Source organism: Anomaloglossus baeobatrachus, chromosome 4 (assembly GCF_048569485.1).
Source record: "Anomaloglossus baeobatrachus isolate aAnoBae1 chromosome 4, aAnoBae1.hap1, whole genome shotgun sequence".
NCBI classification, from domain to species: Eukaryota; Metazoa; Chordata; class Amphibia; order Anura; family Aromobatidae; genus Anomaloglossus; species Anomaloglossus baeobatrachus.
This window is the reverse complement of record NC_134356.1, coordinates 288325299-288345577: the sequence shown is the minus strand read 5'-3', so window position 1 is coordinate 288345577 and position 20279 is coordinate 288325299. Positions and strand designations below refer to the sequence as shown.

At 43.7% G+C, this 20279-nt stretch overlaps 1 protein-coding gene across 1 annotated transcript in view; it reads right to left on the bottom strand.

Annotated features, from left to right (window-relative positions):
• Positions 1–20279, bottom strand: part of TRHDE (thyrotropin releasing hormone degrading enzyme) — a 1371551-nt gene that overhangs the window by 6248 nt on the left and 1345024 nt on the right. Inside the window, exons 16-17 of the mRNA XM_075344896.1 lie at positions 8674–8841; positions 297–437 (exon numbers count right to left, since the gene is read on the bottom strand). Coding sequence (XP_075201011.1) covers positions 297–437; positions 8674–8841 — 309 coding nt within the window. The remainder of the gene's footprint in view (positions 1–296; positions 438–8673; positions 8842–20279) is intronic.

Here is a 20279-nt window from a genome sequence, read left to right as displayed (position 1 = left end):
TGAGGAGAGATTTAATGTGGTGAATTCAGAACTACTTGATTTTGTACGGAATCCTAAGGTATGGAAATAGATATCATCCAAACTTTAGAGTATCTTATTCAGATGTGTTATGTACAATGACCCACATAAGTGACAAGAAATGCAAATTCCAGTGGATTTATATTTTAAAATTAATTATGCTGGTTGGTTTTGGGCCATGATATTACGGAATATTATCTACTTCCATTACTTCTTTTGTTTTAAAAATACTAATGAAATGTGATTACGATGTGAGAGTCTAAAAAAATACTTCATACCTGGCATTTAGAATTTTCCATTTATCTCTGAAGAATTTCCATGCTAAGTCTCTTCCATGTGGATTTCTTGCTACATGGATTATAACATCAATGGCGTCTTGATCCAGTACTACTTCAGAATTCAGGGACAGGTTTAGAAGCCTTTATGATAAATGGGAATACATGTTATTTTCTCTTAAGAAAAAAATATTGTTTATAATTTTTATAGACTGGAAGCAGAAATGCATTTCAATGTAGTTTGATGAGCAGTATAGTGTTTTTTGCCAAAGCCTGTAATGGGTAAAATAGAAGAAAAGGTAAAGCATTTACTTTATGCCTTTACTTATTTTCTGATCTACATCTGGTTTTGGCATAAAATATTATAAAACTTTTAGAAATGTTTTTAAAACACTAAGCTGTAATAACGCTCTAATGATTTTGCTTTGAGCCCATTCTTTATTTATAAGTAGTCAACACGTGACAAATTTCTCCAATAAGTGGCTCTGTGGTCATGTACCATAATAATATCAAAATTACTTTGTGTCTGAAACAATAATGACATTGGTATGACACACGACCACTAAGGCCATTGATTGACTGCAGTGGTCACATGATAACCATTTGTAAAAAAAAAAAACTGGGAAGACCGCCAGAGCAGAAGTGTTTGATCAAAGGAAAAAGAGGTAAATATCTTTATATTTCCTTTTTGTCAATATCTGCAGCAAGTTTTTTCATTAATGTTGTATAGCTTTATTAAATAAAAGTCACCACAGTAGAGGAAGGGTTCGGAGATGGGGATTTATTTGCATCTTTCTACAATAATGCTGTTTTAATGAACGAAACATTAATTAATTTACAAATTAAGGCCGAAGAAACAACAGCATATATTCCCTCTGTGAGAGATTATTACAAGGAATGGAAGGCCTCACATATGATGAGAGGGTAGAAAAGATAGGCTTAGTTAACTTAGAAAAATGACATCTCAGAGAAGATCTCATGTATATGTATAAATACATGTGAGGTCAATATAAAGGAGTGGCAAATATTAATTATTTCCAAAGACCATACTAAGTACAAGGAGGAACTCATGTGTAGAAGAAAAGCGATTCTGGCAGCCTAATTGGAAAGGGTTCTTTACGGTTAGAGCAGTCAGACTGTGGAATGCCCTACCACAAGAGGTGGTATTGGCTCACACTATAACCGCTTTTAAAAAAGGGCTGGATGATTTCCTCAGTACACACAACATTGTGTGCTATCGATAAGTTAGGTTAAAAAATGTGTATTTGCTGGATAAAGGTTGAACTTTATTTCAACCTAACTACAGTGCCTACAAGTAGTATTCAACCCCCTGCAGATTTAGCAGGTTTACACATTTGGAATTAACTTGGCATTGTGACATTTGGACTGTAGATCAGCCTGGAAGTGTGAAATGCACTGCAGCAAAAAAGAATGTTTATTTCTTTTTTTATTTTTTTTTTTTAAATTGTGAAAAGTTTATTCAGAGGGTCATTTATTATTCAACCCCTCAAACCACAAGAATTCTGTTTGGTTCCCCTAAAGTATTAAGAAGTATTTCAGGCACAAAGAACAATGAGCTTCACATGTTTGGATTAATTATCTCTTTTTCCAGCCTTTTCTGACTAATTAAGACCCTCCCCAAACTTGTGAACAGCATTCATACTTGGTCAACATGGGAAAGACAATGGAGCATTCCAAGGCCATCAGAGACAAGATCGTGGAGGGTCACAAGGCTGGCAAGGGGTACAAAACCCTTTCCAAGGAGTTGGGCCTACCTGTCTCCACTGTTGGGAGCATCATCCAGAAGTGGAAGGCTTATGGAACTACTGTTAGCCTTCCACGGCCTGGACAGCCTTTGAAAGTTTCCACCCGTGCCGAGGCCAGGCTTGTCCGAAGAGTCAAGGCTAACCCAAGGACAACAAGGAAGGAGCTCCGGGAAGAACTCATGGCAGTGGGGACATTGGTTTCAGTCAATACCATAAGTAACGTACTCCACCGCAATGGTCTCCGTTCCAGACGAGCCCGTAAGGTACCTTTAATTTGAAATCATCATGTCAAGGCTCGTCTACAGTTTGCTCATGATCACTTGGAGGACTCTGAGACAGACTGGTTCAAGGTTCACTGGTCTGATGAGACCAAGATCGAAATCTTTGGTGCCAACCACACACGTGACGTTTGGAGACTGCATGGCACTGCATACGACCCCAAGAATACCATCCCTACAGTCAAGCATGGTGGTGGCAGCATCATGCTGTGGGGCTGTTTCTCAGCCAAGGGGCCTGGCCATCTGGTCCGCATCCATGGGAAGGTGGATACCACGGCCTACCTGGAGATTTTGGCCAAGAACCTCCGCTCCTCCATCAAGGATCTTAAGATGGGTCGTCATTTCATCTTCCAACAAGACAACGACCCAAAGCACACAGCCAAGAAAACCAAGGCCTGGTTCAAGAGGGAAAAAATCAAGGTGCTGCAGTTGCCTAGTCAGTCTCCTGACCTTAACCCAATTAAAAACTTGTGGAAGGAGCTCAAGATTAAAGTCCACATGAGACACCCAAAGAACCTAGATAACTTGGAGAAGAGGTGCATGGAGGAGTGGGCCAAGATAACTCCAGAGACCTGTGCCGGCCTGATAAGGTCTTATAAAAGACGATTATTAGCTGTAATTGCAAACAAGGGTTATTCCACAAAATATTAAACCTAGGGGTTGAATAATAATTGACCCACACTTTTATGTTGAAAATTTATTAAAATTTAACTGAGCAACATAACTTGTTGGTTTGTAAGATTTATGCATCTGTTAATAAATCCTGCTCTTGTTTGAAGTTTGCAGGCTCTAACTTATTTACATCTTATCAAACCTGCTAAATCTGCAGGGGGTTGAATACTACTTGTAGGCACTGTATGTAACCTCATTTTTTTTTCCATATGTCACCACCTTTCTTGGGTTCTATAAGGACATAGCTTTTCATGAAAGGAGAGGGGGACTGAGAGTTAATGGTGAAACAACTAGGTAGGAAGATACACCTAAAGGGTTGGCCCAGTCACAGTGCAACGAGAGCCTGTACTTGGTTTGAACTGGTTTATGCTGGCAGACTCCATTTAATGGTTATTTCAAGGCTATGAATATTGAAGCACGGTGTGTTGTCTGAATTTTCTAGCAAATGGCCTACCTATGTCAATAAAAACAAGTATGCAAATCAAAAAATGTCCGTGGAGCCTCTGTTAGGAGTCTCAACACAGAAAATAGCCAGATGTCCCTCCGGGAAGGACCTAGCGAAGGAGTGGCTCTTTTTAGGAGACCACCATAACCACCATATTAAGTGGCCCTTTTAGTCAATGTCCAACTCTTTGACAAGTTTAAAGATATGAAAGGGAAATACCAAGGCCAGGTATCCATCTACAGACAGCTGTTTTGGGGTATTGTCCCTCATCAGTATGGAGTAGGATTCTGGCTAGGTGGAAGCAATGCTTAGAAGATAAGCAAGACAAAGCAATCACTGATCTCGGGGAGACCAGCCAGAGAAAACACTGCCAGCAGCAAGCAAAGGCACTCAACACAGTGAAATTCTAGGTGCATTGCCCCCTGGGAAGTATGCCAATCAAAAAAGATCCGTGGAGCCTCTGTGTCGAGACTCCTAAGGGCTCATGCGCGCATTGCAGGTTTTTCTTGGCGTTTCTGCAGCGTTTTAAGCCGCAGTGTCACATTGTCAAAATGCATGCGTTCTGCTTCCCCAGCAAAGTATATGAGAATCATGCATAATACGTGCGCACGATTGTTTTTTAAATGCAGCGTTTTGATTGTCAAAAATTTTACAAAATCTCTGCATTTAAAAAAGCAGCATGTCGCCTCTTTTGAACATTTTGGCAGCATTCTACACCCATTGAAATCAATGAGTTGTAGAAAAACGCTACCAAAAGGCTAAGCAGTGTGTTTGCACTGCATTTTTGTTGCGATCCGCATGCTTTTTAAACATAACAAATGCAGGTCTTTCGATCTCTCTCTCTATCAGTCGGTCTGTTGGTCGGTCTTTCTCTCTCTCTCTCTATCTCTCTCCCTGTCGATGTCAGTCTCTCCCTCCCACCCTCTCTCTCATACTCATCGATCCACGATCATCGGCGCGGCGCTGCAGGGCTGTCACACTGTGGCAGTTTCTCCTCTTTTGAAAATGCCAGCCGCTCAATAATCCATCTCGTATTCCCTGCTTCCCCCGCCCACCTGCGCCTATGATTGGTTGCAGTCAGACATACCCGCATGCTGAGTGACAGCTGTCTCACTGCAACCAATCACAGCCGCTGGTGGGCGTGTCTATATCGAGCAGTAAAAAATAAAAAATAAAAAAAAACGACGTGCGGCCCCCCCCAATTTGGATACCAGTCAGGGTACAGCTACACGGCTGAAAGCTGGTATTCTTAGGATGGGGAGCTCCAGGTTATGGGGAGCCCCCCAGCCTAACAATATCAGCCAGCAGCCACCAGGAATTACCGCATTCATTAGATGCGACAGTCCCGGGACTCTACCCGGCTCATCCCGAATTGCCCTGGTAGGGTGGCAAACCAAGTCCTAGGTTAATCATGGCAGGCGTCTCCCCGAGATATCTTCCATGATTAACCTTTAAGTTAAAGAAAATAAACACACACATCCAAAAAATTCTTTAATTGGAATGAAAGACAAAAAAACACCCTCTTTCACCACTTTATTAACCCTCAAAAACATCTTCAGGTCCGTCATAATCCACGCAAGGTCCCACGACGCTTTCAGCTATGCTACATCGGAAGCTGACAGGAGCAGCAGTAGAACACCGCCGCTCCTGTGAGCTCCATGAAGCAACTGAAGTGAGTCGCGCGATCAGCTGTGCTGTCACTGAGGTTACTAGCGGCCACCACTCTCAGTTGGAGGACTGCAGCTGTGGCCGCGAGTAACCTGACTGAAAGTACAGCTGATCACATGGCTCACTGAAGTCACTCAGGGGATTTGCGATCACAGGTGAGTCCTTCACGTGTGACCGCAAATCATGCTGCGACATAGAGAGAGCGAGAGCCGCCCGATGTCAGTGAAATCGGGTGAAGCTCTTTTGTCACTGCTGCGGACTCCTGTGTCCTGGCACTGACCTGGGAGGTTCATCTGAGTTCATGACAGCACACAAAGACAGAGCCGCGGGATGACAATGAAGTCGGGTGAAGTTCATCTGAGTTCATTCTCATCACTCGGCTCTGTCTGTGTCTGCTGTCAGCGGGCATGTAGCAGACCTGAATTGCCGGGGGACCGCACTGACAAAAATGCATCCAAAACAAATGTAAAATGCATGCAAAATGTATCCAAAATACATGCGTTTTGGATGCATTCTCTTTGTCAACACGCAGCATGAAGTCTGCCAGAGGGTGCATTTATTTCTGCACTGGCCAGGATGCAACATGCGCAGGAGCCCTAACAGAAGATCCACGGACCTTTTTTGATTGCATACTTTCCAGGGGGCAATGCACCTAGGATTTCATTGTGTTGAGCGCCTTTGTTGGCTGCCAGCAGTGTTTTCTCTGGCTGGTCTCCCCGAGATCAGTGATTGTTTTGTCTTGCTGGTCTACTAGGCATTGCTCCCACCTAGCCAGAATCCTACTCCACACTGATGAGGGGCAATACCACAAAACAGCTGTCTGTAGATGGATAGCTGGCCTTGGCATTTCCCTTGCCATATTTTTAAACTTGTCAAAGAGTTGGATATTGACTAAAAGGGCCACTTAATATGGTGGTTATGGTGGTCTCCTAAAAAGAGTCACTCCTTGGCTAGGTCCTTCCCGGAGGGATATCTGGCTATTTTCTGTGTCGAGACTCCTAAAAGAGGCTCCACGGACCTTTTTTGATTTGCATACTTCCCAGGGGGCAATGCACCTAGGATTTCAATGTGTTGAGTGCCTTTGCTGGCTCCCGTCAGTGTTTTCTCTGGCTGGTGTCCCGTGATTGTTTTGTCTTGTGTTTTGGCTAATAAAAGCAAGTAAAACCCCTTATAAAAGCCCCACTAAAAAGGCCATAATAAAAATGCATGCCCTAATGACTAACAATTTAATTTATTTTATAATGACAGAGAAAAAGACTGTGTTATGGGTGCCAAGGACTTTGTTAAAGCACCACACCAGAATTTTTTTTCAAGCACTGGAGTCACACTTTAAATGTAAGCCCCCTGCCCCCTGTTATATACTCTACTTGTGGCATCTTCAGCTTTTACCAACACCACTTCCACATCGCCACCTTATGAAAGTAACTTCAAACTCCAATATCATCTGGATACTGGAAGTAATGTAGCCACAACTTCCATACAAATAACGCGGCATTACCAGCACTGATAACCACCGCTTCAGCCATTGCCACCATTGCTCTCCAGGACTCAATCTTCTTCCCTAAGGCTATGTTCAGGTATTGTTGTATGACCTTCTACACCCAGGATTGTTTTATGTACCTCTTTGTTCATGTTATACCTACTACCTTGCACTCATAGTTATTCACATGTTTTTCCCCACAGGCACATTTTCCACCACCATCTCTCATTTCTTCTTACTTGCTACAGTATGGTATGCTATGATATGTGACCTCTATTTATATCAGCCATTGTATTAGTAGTATTTATCTCTTATTGCAATGTCATTATTCTTGTTAAATGTGCTTGATTGACCTATATTGTATCTCATTAATTCATTCTTACTTAAAAATGAATCTGCAATCTCGGGCACCTTACCCCTAATCCAGATACTATAACCACTGTCTGAGATGGCAGACTAAAGGGTGCTTTTACATGCTGCGACATCGCTAACGATATATCGTCAGGGTCATGTCGTTAGTGACGCACATCCAGCGCCGTTAGCGAAATTGCAGCGTGTGACACCTAGGAGCAACGATCAACGATCGCAGAAATGTCAAAAATCGTTGACACCTCGCTCCTTTTCATAATATCGTTGGTGGTGGATGCAGCTGGTTGTTCGTCGTTCCTGCGGCGTCACACATCGCTATGTGTGATGCCGCAGGAATGACGAACATCTCCTTACCGGCATCCACCGGCAATGTGGAAGGAAGGAAGGTGGGCTGCATGTTCCGGCCGCTCATCTCCGCCCCTCCTCTGCTATTGGGCGGCCGCTTAGTGACGCCGCAGTGACGTCGCTATGACGCCGAACGCACCTCCCCCTTGAAGGAGGGATTGTTCGGCGGTCACAGCGACGTCGCTGAAAAGGTATGTGCATGTGACGCTGCCGTAGTGATCATGTTCGCTATGGCAGCGATCACCAAATGTCGCCCGAACAACGGGGGCGGGTGATGTCGCAGCGTGTAAAGCACCCTTTACCCTATTGTCCCTCAACATTTTGACACATATGTGTATTTAACTCCTGTATATATTTGTATTAATATGCACTAGTTTCACATAATATGGTGTATTTATTCATTTATACTGTCTATATCTGTGTAGGCAAAACCTTGAGAAAGGCTCTAAAGCCGAAACATTATTTTTTGCTCTGGCTGAAGTGTACTAAATCACATTAATTTGACCCTTCCTTGTATCTATATCTTTGAGTGCTGGAGCTATCCTTCTGGTAAATGTCTATTTGTCTCCAAAGCACCTATCATTGAGGGGAAGAGGTTTTAGGAGATTGTTTCCATGTATCTTTAGTGTTTTTTTTTACATACATTTTTCGTATGCACCATTCTAAATATTTAAATACCTATAATAAGCTAGATGTTTTTAAAAAAACAAAAACAAAAAAAAACAACCCGCCATCCTCATAAATACTACAAACCCCCCACTCCCCAAAAATATCAAACATGCTAAATACGATATATAGACTGTTTAAATGTCTTCCTCTCAAATCATAAGTAATTTATGGCCAAAGTTTGTTCAACATATATTGAATTTTACTTTTGTGATTTTCATTTCTTGATCCCAGTGTTTATTTCCAAAATATCATGTGATGACATTTTTTATCACTTTTTTCCCATATAAAAACAGTTGTAATGAAAAATCTCCGCTGTCTGATGGCCATTGATAAATACTGTGGTGACTGTGCTGGGTTTTGCAGTTCCTTCCCCCTACTGACTGTTATAAAATTTCAAATGCAAATGTATGTATATTTTTTAAAAAGCGTTGAATAAAAAATAAAAAAATATTTTAGGGTTTAAACAGTTTTTGTTGAATTGTATTATAAAATAGGAGATGTTAATTAAAATACCTGAAGGCCTACTTTTAAGTTTTTCTAATTGTGTTGATTCTTGGTCTCTTCTGCATTCCTTTACAATGGCACATGCTTCTTACACTACGGGCACTTTGGTAATCTGAAACAGTTTTCCCTATTTTATGATTGATCAGCGTAACTGATGTCAGCAAATCATCTTGAATCCACTGACCTGTTCAGTAGGTTTCTATTATCACTGCAGGTTAGTGCTTCTAACAATATCTTCTTTTCAGAAACTGCTGTGGTAGAATGGAATTTCATCCAAATAAACTCCCAAACATCTTCATCCATTAAGGAAACTCCTGTGCAATACACAATGTCGCGGACATTTGGTGGAATTCTGAAAATGAAATACAAAAACATATTTGTAATTATACAGATTAAATTGCTTTTAAATAAATGATTAAACAAATTGTTTTACCACACTGCTAATCCAAAGTCTGATTTCATCATTAATACATACAGCAACAGTCCAGTGGTAAAGCATGTAGTAAACTCAGTCAATGCCAAAGTATTGGATTTTCTAGACTATCAGATAGTCACATGTAGTGTAGTTAAGAAAATTGTGGGACAATCTTGGATAAAAATCAGTGCACACCATAATTTGGAACTTCATATGAATGCTTTTATCGTTTTACAACATGTGATGTACATGTACAGTACATCAACATTTTGGACATACTGTAGCTGCTCATGCAATAGTTTTCCTTGCTCCTATTGGGATGTGTACATTGTAGATTCAGACTAACGGCAGCAAAACCACAAAGAGACAAGGTGTAAACAAACTTGTGTAAAAAAAAAAACAAAATTGTGTTAAAGCTTAAATTCCTCAAAGTAACCCCTATTACTGTCATAACAGCTTTAATACCCTTAAAGTTCTTTCAGCTTCATAAGGTAGACAAAGGTTAGTTTGTGTAATTATTGGCCATCAAAAGTGTTTGTTACCAGCAGGTTCAGGTGTGTCTTGTAGAGGCCATGATAAGCAGATTCATATAATGCTGAGCCTATTCCAAAACTGCTGTAAGTCAGAATATGGCAAGAAACACTCATACAAGTAAGTACATTAACATTCCATCATTACTTTAAGATATGAAGGTCACTTAATCTGAAAAACTATTAGAGTGTTGAAAGCAACCTCAAGTCGAGTAAAAAAAATAATTAATCAATATGATGAAATTGCTTCTCGAGGTAAGTCAATGATTCACGCCACAGAGGATTGAGTTTGACTCAAATTTCATGATGTCAGCGGTTTCACATGAATTTGAACAATTTATGATAAGATTTGTAATTCACAATAATAAAATGACCAGTGCATTTCACACATGAGTATACTAATGGTATCTCAAGTAACAGCACAGCTTCCCCATAATGCCCTACAGCAATCCGTAATATTATGTAGCATAGCCAATCAGGGGCACTTATCTTAGGCCATGCACAACATAAAGGTCAGCCAATGAACTCAATTTTATGCCTGTACTGTGCAATTATAGAACTTCTTAGAGCCTATAGGAAAGGACTGTAATCTAGACCATTCTGCTGTCAGCAGGACTGATGGACAACACTCTGACAGACTTTTCCTCCCTGCCTATAATATCCTCTATCCTGAACTACTCCTACTGCTGCTGTTGGGGGTGGTGAGCATCTGCTTTCCTGCACCCTCTTAACGCTGTATTATTTTGCTACTGCCACAGTCATACCAGTTACACACCTCCAGGCTATCTAGTGTGTTTCATAATGCTTTAATGTACTATTGCTGTTGATGCTGACCCCAAACTTCCAAACAACTACATGCTTGCCTTGTTTTATCTTTGTATTGTGTTGCTGCTGCAGCTACTACACAGTCACTCTATTTACACCCATCCTGGCTGCCTATTGTGGTCCATAGTGCTTGATTTTAGTGCTACTGTTGGGGTTGCTGCTGCTGAAACTAAACTGCCAAGCATCTCCTTGACTGCTTCATCCTGTCTCAATACTGTGCTGCTCTCTCTACAGTCACTCCACAGCCATTCCAAGTACACAGCTCTTGGCTGCCCGCTGTTGTTAATAGTGTTTGAATGCACTGCTGCTGCTGGGGCTGCCATTGTTGGTTATAAACTTCCAACCATTTCCTTACCTGTCCCATCTTAAGCTCTTCACAATGCTTCTCCTGCCTCAGCCACTGAACAGTTATTCTAGTCATTACTGTCTATTATGTTTCATATTGCTTGATTGTACAATTGATGCTGGGAAATGTACTATCATGTTTTGTTTCCCTCAAACCTTCAAAAAACTGCCCTCAAAAAAGGGTTACATTTTCAAAAGGCTTAATGGCAAGAAGGTATAACTTCTTGACATTCAAAACAATGTTACTGTTTTGCCTCCAAAAATGATGGAATACTTTTTGTATGACTTGATAAAAAACACTTTGCAATTGCCGAATGATTTTGTGATTTACAAACCAATTGTTGACCATAAAAAAGGATTTTTTTTCACTACTTGTTAGGAGGCTGTAGGTGAGTGCAGCCCCTACTAAGGATGTTGTTTCACTGACTTTCTGTGTTGGTTTGCACTATAGCTTTAAGAAACTGGCTCAAAGCATAATGGTTTGGCCAGGACTTCCCCCCCTGCTGCTGGAGCTGACTTGGTTTGATCGGAGTGGGGGATTGAAGAAGCAGGAAATGACTGGGGATTGATTCCAGGACATGCTGGGAAATGCAGAGATAAGGGAGTCGGCATTCGACCTGCCAGATCTTCTTACCACAGGAGCCCAGTTGCCTGGCGTGGTTGGGGAAAAGAGTTCTGCATCACCATTCTAGAGTGAGGAGAGCACCTCCATACTGACAAACCTCAGAGCAGACCGATCCTGTGGACGGAGCCATGAGTGAGTACCCAGGTACAGCGGTGAGGGAACCAGTATAGGCCTCCATAGTGAGAGTGTGGTACCCGCACAGGCCCTTTAGAGGAGACCAGCCAGATTAATGAATAGAGTAGGATTGGTTAATGTTGTATATGTGCATATAGTTGTATTGCTAATTGAAATTTATTGCTTACTGTACTTGTTGTGGCAACCTGTCCTGTCCACCTCAGCTAAACTACACAAGACTGTAATTGGAGTTTTCTCTTTTACCATTTGTTCCTTGTTTCCCTATATCGCAGCCGCTTGCCTGCTCACGTTTGTTACCCTGATCAATAAACTCTCTTTTTGGTTTACCCATTAAGTTTATCTGATCCTGTGACTTGCTCTGCAGAACGGAGGGCTTTCAGTCCCATCGCTTCAAGGCCAACAGGTCCTATGCCAGCAGACAGGAGAACTGATCATGAAGTAAGAGGTTTCAGGATAGAAATCCCAAAACCAAGGTACAGTGCATTTGTTTTATCCCCCTATTAAAAAGATTATTTTTGAATGGTTTATATAAAAGCTAGCACATTTTTATTTAAAATAGTGCAGTTAAGGTAAAAATTATAGATTAAAACACAACCTTTTCAAAATGTTTTTAATGACCAATTGGTTGGGTTACCCTTTTTGACCATGAGGTTTTATAGCATCATGCTCACTGTGCCTCGATGACTACCTTCAGTTCCCCTGAAGAGTCATATGTTGATGAAATGCGTAGGGAAGGAGAGGTGTGAGCAGTGACTGATAGTCTGGTACCCAGGAGTATTTTATGGCATGAATAGGTGCCCTCTCCCACCCCCCGTCATTGTGGTTATCAGTAGAGTTGAGCGCGGTTCGCGGTTCACGGTTCGAGGTTCTCCAGTTCGTGGCTCGAGTGATTTTGGGGGCTGTTCGAGATCGAACTAGAACTCGAGCTTTTTGCTAAAGCTCGATAGTTCTAGATACGTTCGAGAACAGTTCTAGCTAATTACTAGCTGGCTTTCCGCTGTAATAGTGTAAGTCACTCTGTGACTCACACTATTATGAAATTTCAGCGTATAGTGTGCGGGAACAGTGCATTCAGATCACTGCTGTTTGGATAATTTTTTTTTTTTTTCCTTGTCTTCCTTCCCTAAGTGCGCGCGTGTAGTGGGGCGGGCCAGCATGTCAGCCAATCCTAGACACACACACAGCTAAGTGGACTTTTAGTCAGAGAAGCAACGGCATGTGTGATAGGATGTCCATGTCACATGTCCCTGCATTATAAAAACGGACATTTTCTTCCAGCACGCCATTATCTGCCTTCTGCATCTTGGTGTCAGTCACCGCTGGCGTAGCTCCTGTCTCCGATACTGCTGTGTACGCTCTATACACAGCGCTATACAGAATAGGGATAGAAGTTTCTTTCAGCCCTTGTAAGGGCTAATACCGGCAGGGTCAGAGCCATAGGTGACAGTCAGGTCCGTGAAAACAGATTTTAACAGCTACACAAGATGACAGCGTCTGTGTAGCTAAGGTCAGGGATTTCCTCGCTGCATTTCCCCATTAGGAGGGATAGAAAGGGAGGCTTCCTTTCCTCTACCCAGACCCACAACCCTGCCACTGTACCCTCCTGCCCTTTGCACACTCAAACTCATTGTTACTAAGCCATTATAGTAGCAAACACTGAGGAAACTTAGTGGCATCCTAAAAGAGGCTGTTGGACTTCATTATTGTCCCACTGGTGCAAAGCTATTTCTAGCACCTCTGCATGACACCCTCCTGCTCTGTTTTTAATAAGCTATAATAATAGCAAAAAATGCTGCCATTTAGTGGCATACAAGAAGTGGCTGTTGTACTCCATTAGTGTCCCACTGGTGCCAAGCTATTTCTAGCACCTCTGCATGACACCCTCCTGCTCTGTTTTTAATAAGCTATAATAATAGCAAAAAATGCTGCCATTTAGTGGCATACAAGAAGTGGCTGTTGGACTTCCATTAGTGTCCCACTATTGCAAATCTATTTCCAGCACCTCTACATTGCACACTCAGACTCATTGTTACTAAGCCATTATACTAGCAAACATTGAGTAAACTTAATGGCATCCTAAAAGTGGCTGTTGGACTTCCATTAGTGTCCCACTGGTGAAAAGCTATTTGCAGCACCTCTGCATGACACCCTCATGCACATTTTGCATTCATTTTATAGCAAACTCAGGGAATTCCTTGCTGCATTTGATCATTTGGAGGGATAGAAAGTGAGGCTTCCTTTACTGTCCTGGTACCCACAGAACACGGCCACTGTACCCACCTGTCCACTTTTGCCACGCTATTTAATTTGCCCAAAGAGCTGACTCTTTTTCTGCCTTCCTATAATTGTCTGTAACACTAAGTTAGTGTTCCTTTGCTGCCAAGCAAGGTACAACACATGTGCATTCTACACTCCTTTCCATTTCTGGAATGCAATTATTAACTGCAGGTAGTCCAGCCAATCTGTGACGAAGGTGCAGGTGTGGATATAATGTAGCCTGCATCCAATGTTGGTTTTCTCGATGTCTGACAGCTCAACAATACCATCTGTTTCCACTTCCAAAACAAGTGATGACCTGCCAATCACACTACCTGTTGCGTGTAAAGGGGTGGAAGTTCAGTGTGAAAAACCATGTGAGACTGCTGTCCCCACAGTCACAGAGGAAGAAGAGCACGCAGATGCACTTGATGGGGCAGGCGGTGGTTGCACAGGCACGCTAGGCCGCATTGTAGCACAGTGAAATTCACATTGCGACTTATGCTTCATTTTAAGTCGTGTACAGGGTGGGCTCCCCAGTATGCAGCAAAACCAGGCAACAGTAAAAGGACTCTAGTCAGTTGGATTGATAAATGATTGTTTAACTTAACCAAAACAAACAATAAGAACCATGCATACAATTTAAATAATTGAACAATCTATTCTGTTGCCTACTACCTGCTAATCCCTCTGCATAGCAATAATTGTGTGTTTGTGCGTGTGTGTGTGTGTGCGAACACGACTTACAGTGGCGCATCACAAGAGCATCCCAGTTATCTACCTAAACATAGACAAAACACATTACCCCCCCTGAATACCCTTGTTAGCTGAAGCCTCACAGATAAGGCATATGATAACAGTGTGAATGCAAACCACACAGCTCTGCAACACAGTCATGGAAATCTTGAAAATCAACAGTCAATGCAAACATGTGTCGCTGTCCCTCTATGACTTAAACTGTACGTAACAATTTGACAGTGCAGAGGCAGCAAGTCTTATTGTCTATAAATAGTGGCCTACCCAGAACAGATATGTGTTTTGCTAATAAAACAAAGTGTTGCGTGCCCACATTATTGTCTGGGCACAGCCTACCGTACCCGGGTACTGTGATGTCCAGTTGCCAGAAATACAGACTTTACGCTCCTCTCACGGTCAGCAATATAGACAGCACCGTAAGAATGTTGGTCTGTGGCACAGGATGCTGCTCACTGGCGTTACAGTACTCCTCACCAAACTCTAAAATGACTCCCCTCACAATTGAACGAAGTGTTTCTGCGGTGGCTCTTTGCTGTAACACACACCTTTTAGCTTTTCCTTCTGTTCATAGACAGCATCTCCAAGTCCACACCCGAAGAGCAATTTCTCCTCCACGTCTATGTGTGGAGAGGCAGCTAGTGCGCATGCGTGTGCCGATTTACCCCAGCCGCAGCCTAACTACAGTGTCTCACCTAGTGAGTATGCTCAGCCTGACTGCCATTCCTGAGACTAAGTCTTCATTTCGGGATACAGCGCATGCTCCCACACTTAGTGCGAAAAGCCTCTTTGCACAGGTACTTGCACTCCGTGCCGGGTCTAAGTCCTGTTTTGTGCCTAGACACCATGCTAAAGCTGATAGTCTTTTTTCAGAGACTGTATTTCATGCTACTGAGCATGCTCAGGCACTTACTGCATCAGAGACTAGGTCCGGTAATGAACTCTTTGGCCCTGCCCCTGATGTGGGGGGCCCATATAGACCACAGGGCATCAGGTGTCCTGACGATGTGGCCAGGCCACTCCCAAATGGCTTGCAGACGCCAGCCCCTATGACTTGTCACCTCATTATTGATGGTCAGACGATGACTGGTGAGGTGTTTGTGTCGTGGCAGCCATGAGGTCATTATTGAAGTTGCGGTTCCAAATAGGACGCTAGTTATGCCCCTCATGACGTGTCACTCTGCTTTTGTCTCCAGGAGGTGCATTGTGGTCCACCCTGGTTTGGGGCGGACCCAGGTTATAAAACGGGCTGGATCCAACAAGGTGGTGCGCAGTCTTCTATTATGCTCCGAAAGAGCACACCTCCATTTGTTGAACCCATTGAGGCTTTAGGCCAGAGGTAGGCAGGGATATGGTGTAGATGCAGGCTGCCACCACAGTTGGTAACGCAGAACGGTTAAGACCAGCTCCTGTCCTACCAGTCCTGCTTGTGCAGCCCAGTGGCATTAACAGGCCTGCTGCTGCTGATGCGCCTGCTGTCCACAGGTGTGGCCCCAATGCACACGGTCAGCGTACTGAATGGCCCCTGTGATGTTAACAGGGAGTTCCTGGGCTGGGTGGGCGTGTGGACCCTGTGACGCTAACAGGGCTCCCAGTCTCCAGATCCGAGTGGCGTCTAACTCGGTTCAGGCTACTATAAGTTTCATAGCCATACAGCTCTGTATCGTCCACCCAACCTTCCAGTTGCCAACCTATCCTTTTCCATCTGGGAGCACGGTGGACACTGACTGCTGATGGGGATATATACCTTTCTCTTTCTTTTCTTATTAATTTTCGTTATATAGCGGTAACATAGTATATACCACCTTATCCAAATCTGACAGTCCCACCGTAACAGATGGTGTTTCTTCAGCAAATGTTACTTTTGCTTAACCACCAAACCCAAGGACAAAAACTTTTTTCCCCTTTCCAACACACCTGTTCCCCTTTCCACCAGCATCTGTCCTTTTTCAACTCATTTTGTATATGACCAAAAGTGCAACTCTGCAGGGACACCGTACTCAATGCCATCTCAGCACAGCAGCCAGCCCTCAGTCCCTCAGATGTGGACAAGTAAAAGACCATTTCCTCCTATCCATGACAAAGCGTTGAGATTCACTCTGTGCAGCACTGGTGTTTAGTGGAAAAGCAGATCTAAGATTGCGTACCACCTTCTGCAGATACTCCTGTATATGTGTGTCCCTTTCTATGGCAGGAATTATATTGCCAAATTTTGTCTTGTACCGGGGATCTAACAGTGTGGCAACCCAGTAGTTAGCATTACTTCGAATTCGTACAATCCGAGGGTCATGTTGTAGGTAGTGCAGCAAGAAGGCGCTCATGTGTTTTGTGCATCCAGGAGGACCAAGTCCTTGGTGTTTTGGTGCCAGAGAGGTGAGAATCGTGCCTCCTTCCTCTGCCCTCTCCCCCCAACCTCGCACAACCGAAATGTGAGCAAGCTCTCACTCATCTGCTGAGTCTTCCAAGCCCATCGCCAGTTCATCCTCCATTTCTTCATGGGCTCCTGCACCTTCCTCAACACTTTTTGCTGATACTATGCACCCTTGTTAATCCCTCTCCCCCACCATGACTGCCGCCTAGGTGCCGCTGACCATCTGGACCTCGTAGATCTTGTTATCCCTTCCGCATATGACTCCTCCTGTACTTCCTCCCCTTCCTCTTGTCCCAACACCTGACTCCGAATAATGGTTACAGTGTGCTCCATCATGTAGATGACCAGAATTGTCACGCTGAGAATGGCATTGCCAGTGCTAAACATCTTCGTCGACATTTGTAAACTGTGTAGAAGGGTGCATAGGTCCTTGATCTGACACCACTCCAGCAGCGTGATCTGCACCACCTCTGGATCAATTTAGGTAGGGCTATATGTCATAACGTATTGCAGCAGGGTTCAGCGGTGCTGCCACAAACGCTGCAACATGTGCAGATTTAAATTCCTGCGTGTCGGCACATCGCATTTCAGGCGTTTAACCACCAGACCTAAAGACTTCTGGAGCGACGAAAGTTGTTGAGCTGCTGTGTGCGAATGATGGAAGTGAGCAAATAGAGAGCGTACCCGCTGCACAAGGCCATGTAGGCCGGGATGGTGTTTTAAAAATTGCTGGAGAATTAGATTCAACACGTGAGCCACACAAGGCACGTGTGTCACATTGTCACGGCGAAGGGCCGCACCCATGTTTGCATCATTGTCACACCCAGCCTTCCCTGGCTGCTGGTTGAGTGGAGACAACCATTGATGAAACTTGGTCTCCAGAGCTAACCATCCACAACTTCTCAGCGGTGTGACTCACATTTCCCATACATTTCAAAGTAAACATTTGACCGCATGATGGCATTGAGCTCTGCTGCCAGCATAGTAAGGAGGTGTGTGGTTTTCCTTGTGCGCAGTTACAAGGAAGGGTGCCCTGACCACACAGGGTTTGAGCCAAGGTGAAGGACCCACACGAGGTTGAGGAGGCAGAAGCAGTGTATTAAATTCTACATACAGAGGAAGGATTGATACAACTCGTGGGGACAGCAAGACTTGTACAGCAGACCCTTCTCCATCTCTCCCCATAGTAACCCATTGCCCAGGCAGCGACATGTAACGCCCCTGTCCATGCTTACTGGGCCAAGTATCTGTGGTGAAATGCACCCTGTCACACAGTTTCTCAAATAAGCGGTGATGTTTGGTGCGACATGCTGGTGTAGCGCGTGCACGCCTTTGTTGGAGGAGGAGTGGCGCTTGGGCATCGGCTCTAGGGGCACTGCGATGGGCATAAGGTCTCGAAAATCCTCGGTTAAAAAGGTTGGAAAGGAAGCATTTTGGTAGCCAACAGTTTGCAGATGCTGAAAGTCAAGCTCTAAGCCATGTCATGCCCTTCTAAAAGCAAGTAAAACACAGCAAGGGGACTCCAACCACAGTCTCCCTCGTTTCCACTAATTGGGCCACACACACCCCACTTGACTGGCATCAGTTGACCCCATTTTCAAGATGAAAAAGATCCTTTGCATGAAGCACTCTCAAAAATACACGTGCCTTTCACCTCCCCTGGATGACCCAGGGGAAGAAAAGTCCTCTGAGAGCCATGACTTGTTCATCTTGGTTCTTTTTTCAAAAGCGAGGGGACTCCAACCACAGTCTCCCTCGTTTCCACTAATTGGGCCACACACACCCCACTTGACTGGCATCAGTTGACCCCCATTTTCAAGATGAAAAAGATCCTTTGCATGAAGCACTCTCAAAAATACACATGCCTTTCACCTCCCCTGGATGACCCAGGGAAAGAAAAGTCCTCTGAGAGCCATGACTTGTTCATCTTGGTTCTTTTTTCAAAAGCGAGGGGACTCCAACCACAGTCTCCCTCGTTTCCACTAATTGGGCCACACATACCCCACTTGACTGGCATCAGTTGACCCCCATTTTCAAGATGAAAAAGATCCTTTACATGAAGCACTCTCAAAAATGCGCGTGCCTTTCACCTCCCCTGGATGACCCAGGGGAAGAAAAGTCCTCTGAGAGCCATGACTTGTTCATCTTGGTTCTTTTTTCAAAAGCAAGGGGACTCCAACCAGTCTCCCTCGTTTCCACTAATTGGGCCACACACACCCCACTTGACTGGCATCAGTTGACCCCATTTTCAAGATGAAAAAGATCCTTTGCATGAAGCACTCTCAAAAATATGCGTGCCTTTCGCCTCCCCTGGCTGAGCCAGGGGAAGAAAAGTCCTCTGAGAGCCATGACTTGTTCATCTTGGTGAACGTTATTCTGTCCACATTGTCAGTGGACAGATGCGTGTGCTTAGCTGTCAGCACACCCCCAGCAGCACTGAGGACACGTTCCAAGAAAACGCTGTCTGCGGGACACAACAAGATCCCCAAGGCGTTTGTGGTGAGCTCAGGCAATTTATCCAGATTGGAAGCCTAAAATGAGCAGGGCTCAAGTTGCACAGTAATGGCATCGATGTTCCCTTGCATATACTCATATCTGTGTCTCCTCATCTTTTTTTTTTGTCCAGCTCCTTTGTTTTCGCATGAGTATATGTCCTTGTCACTTTCCCATGTGTTTGTGTTGTGAGTTGTTTGTCACCTTTTGGACACCTTTGAGGGTGTTTTCTAGGTGTTTTTATGTGTTTGTGATTGCCTGCCATTGTTTCCTATGCGGTTCGAGTGGTTCGAACCGAACTCGAACGGGACCTCCGTTCGACGAACCGAACTCGAGCCAAACCACGGCCGGTTCGCTCATCTCTAGTTATCAGAAAACTTTGAATCAGGTCGTCATACAGTCATATGAAAAAGTTTGGGCACCTCTATTAATGTTAACCTTTTTTCTTTATAACAATTTGGGTTTTTGCAACAGCTATTTCCATTTCATATATCTAATAACTGATGGACTGAGTAATATTTCTGGATTGAAATGAGGGTTTTGTGTACTAACAGAAAATGTGCAATCCGCATTTAAACAAAATTTGACCGGTGCAAAAGTATGGGCACCTCAGCATAAAAGTGTCATTAATATTTTGTAGATCCTCCTTTTGGAAAGATAACAGCTAGTGATGAGCGAGTACTAAAAAGCTCGGGTGCTCGAGGCTCGGGCCGAGCATCCCAAGATACTCGTGTACTCGGCCCGAGCACTGAGCCCAATGTTATCCTATGGGAGACCCGAGTATTTTTATGAAATGACCCCCGACAGCATGTAGAAACCCTAAAAATGTCACAAAAGTCTCAGAAGAGTGCTCAAATGACATGGCAACAGCATGGGGAAGACCCCTTGAAGCATTTATCACTCAAAAGTTACAGCTGTGAACAATTTTGTCCGCGTTTTACGCCATTTTTACGGACTCACCAGAAAACCTTCCAAAATGACACCAAAATGAATTTTCATGGCGGAAATGTTAAGGGAACATACCCAATAGTGAGATAGAGCT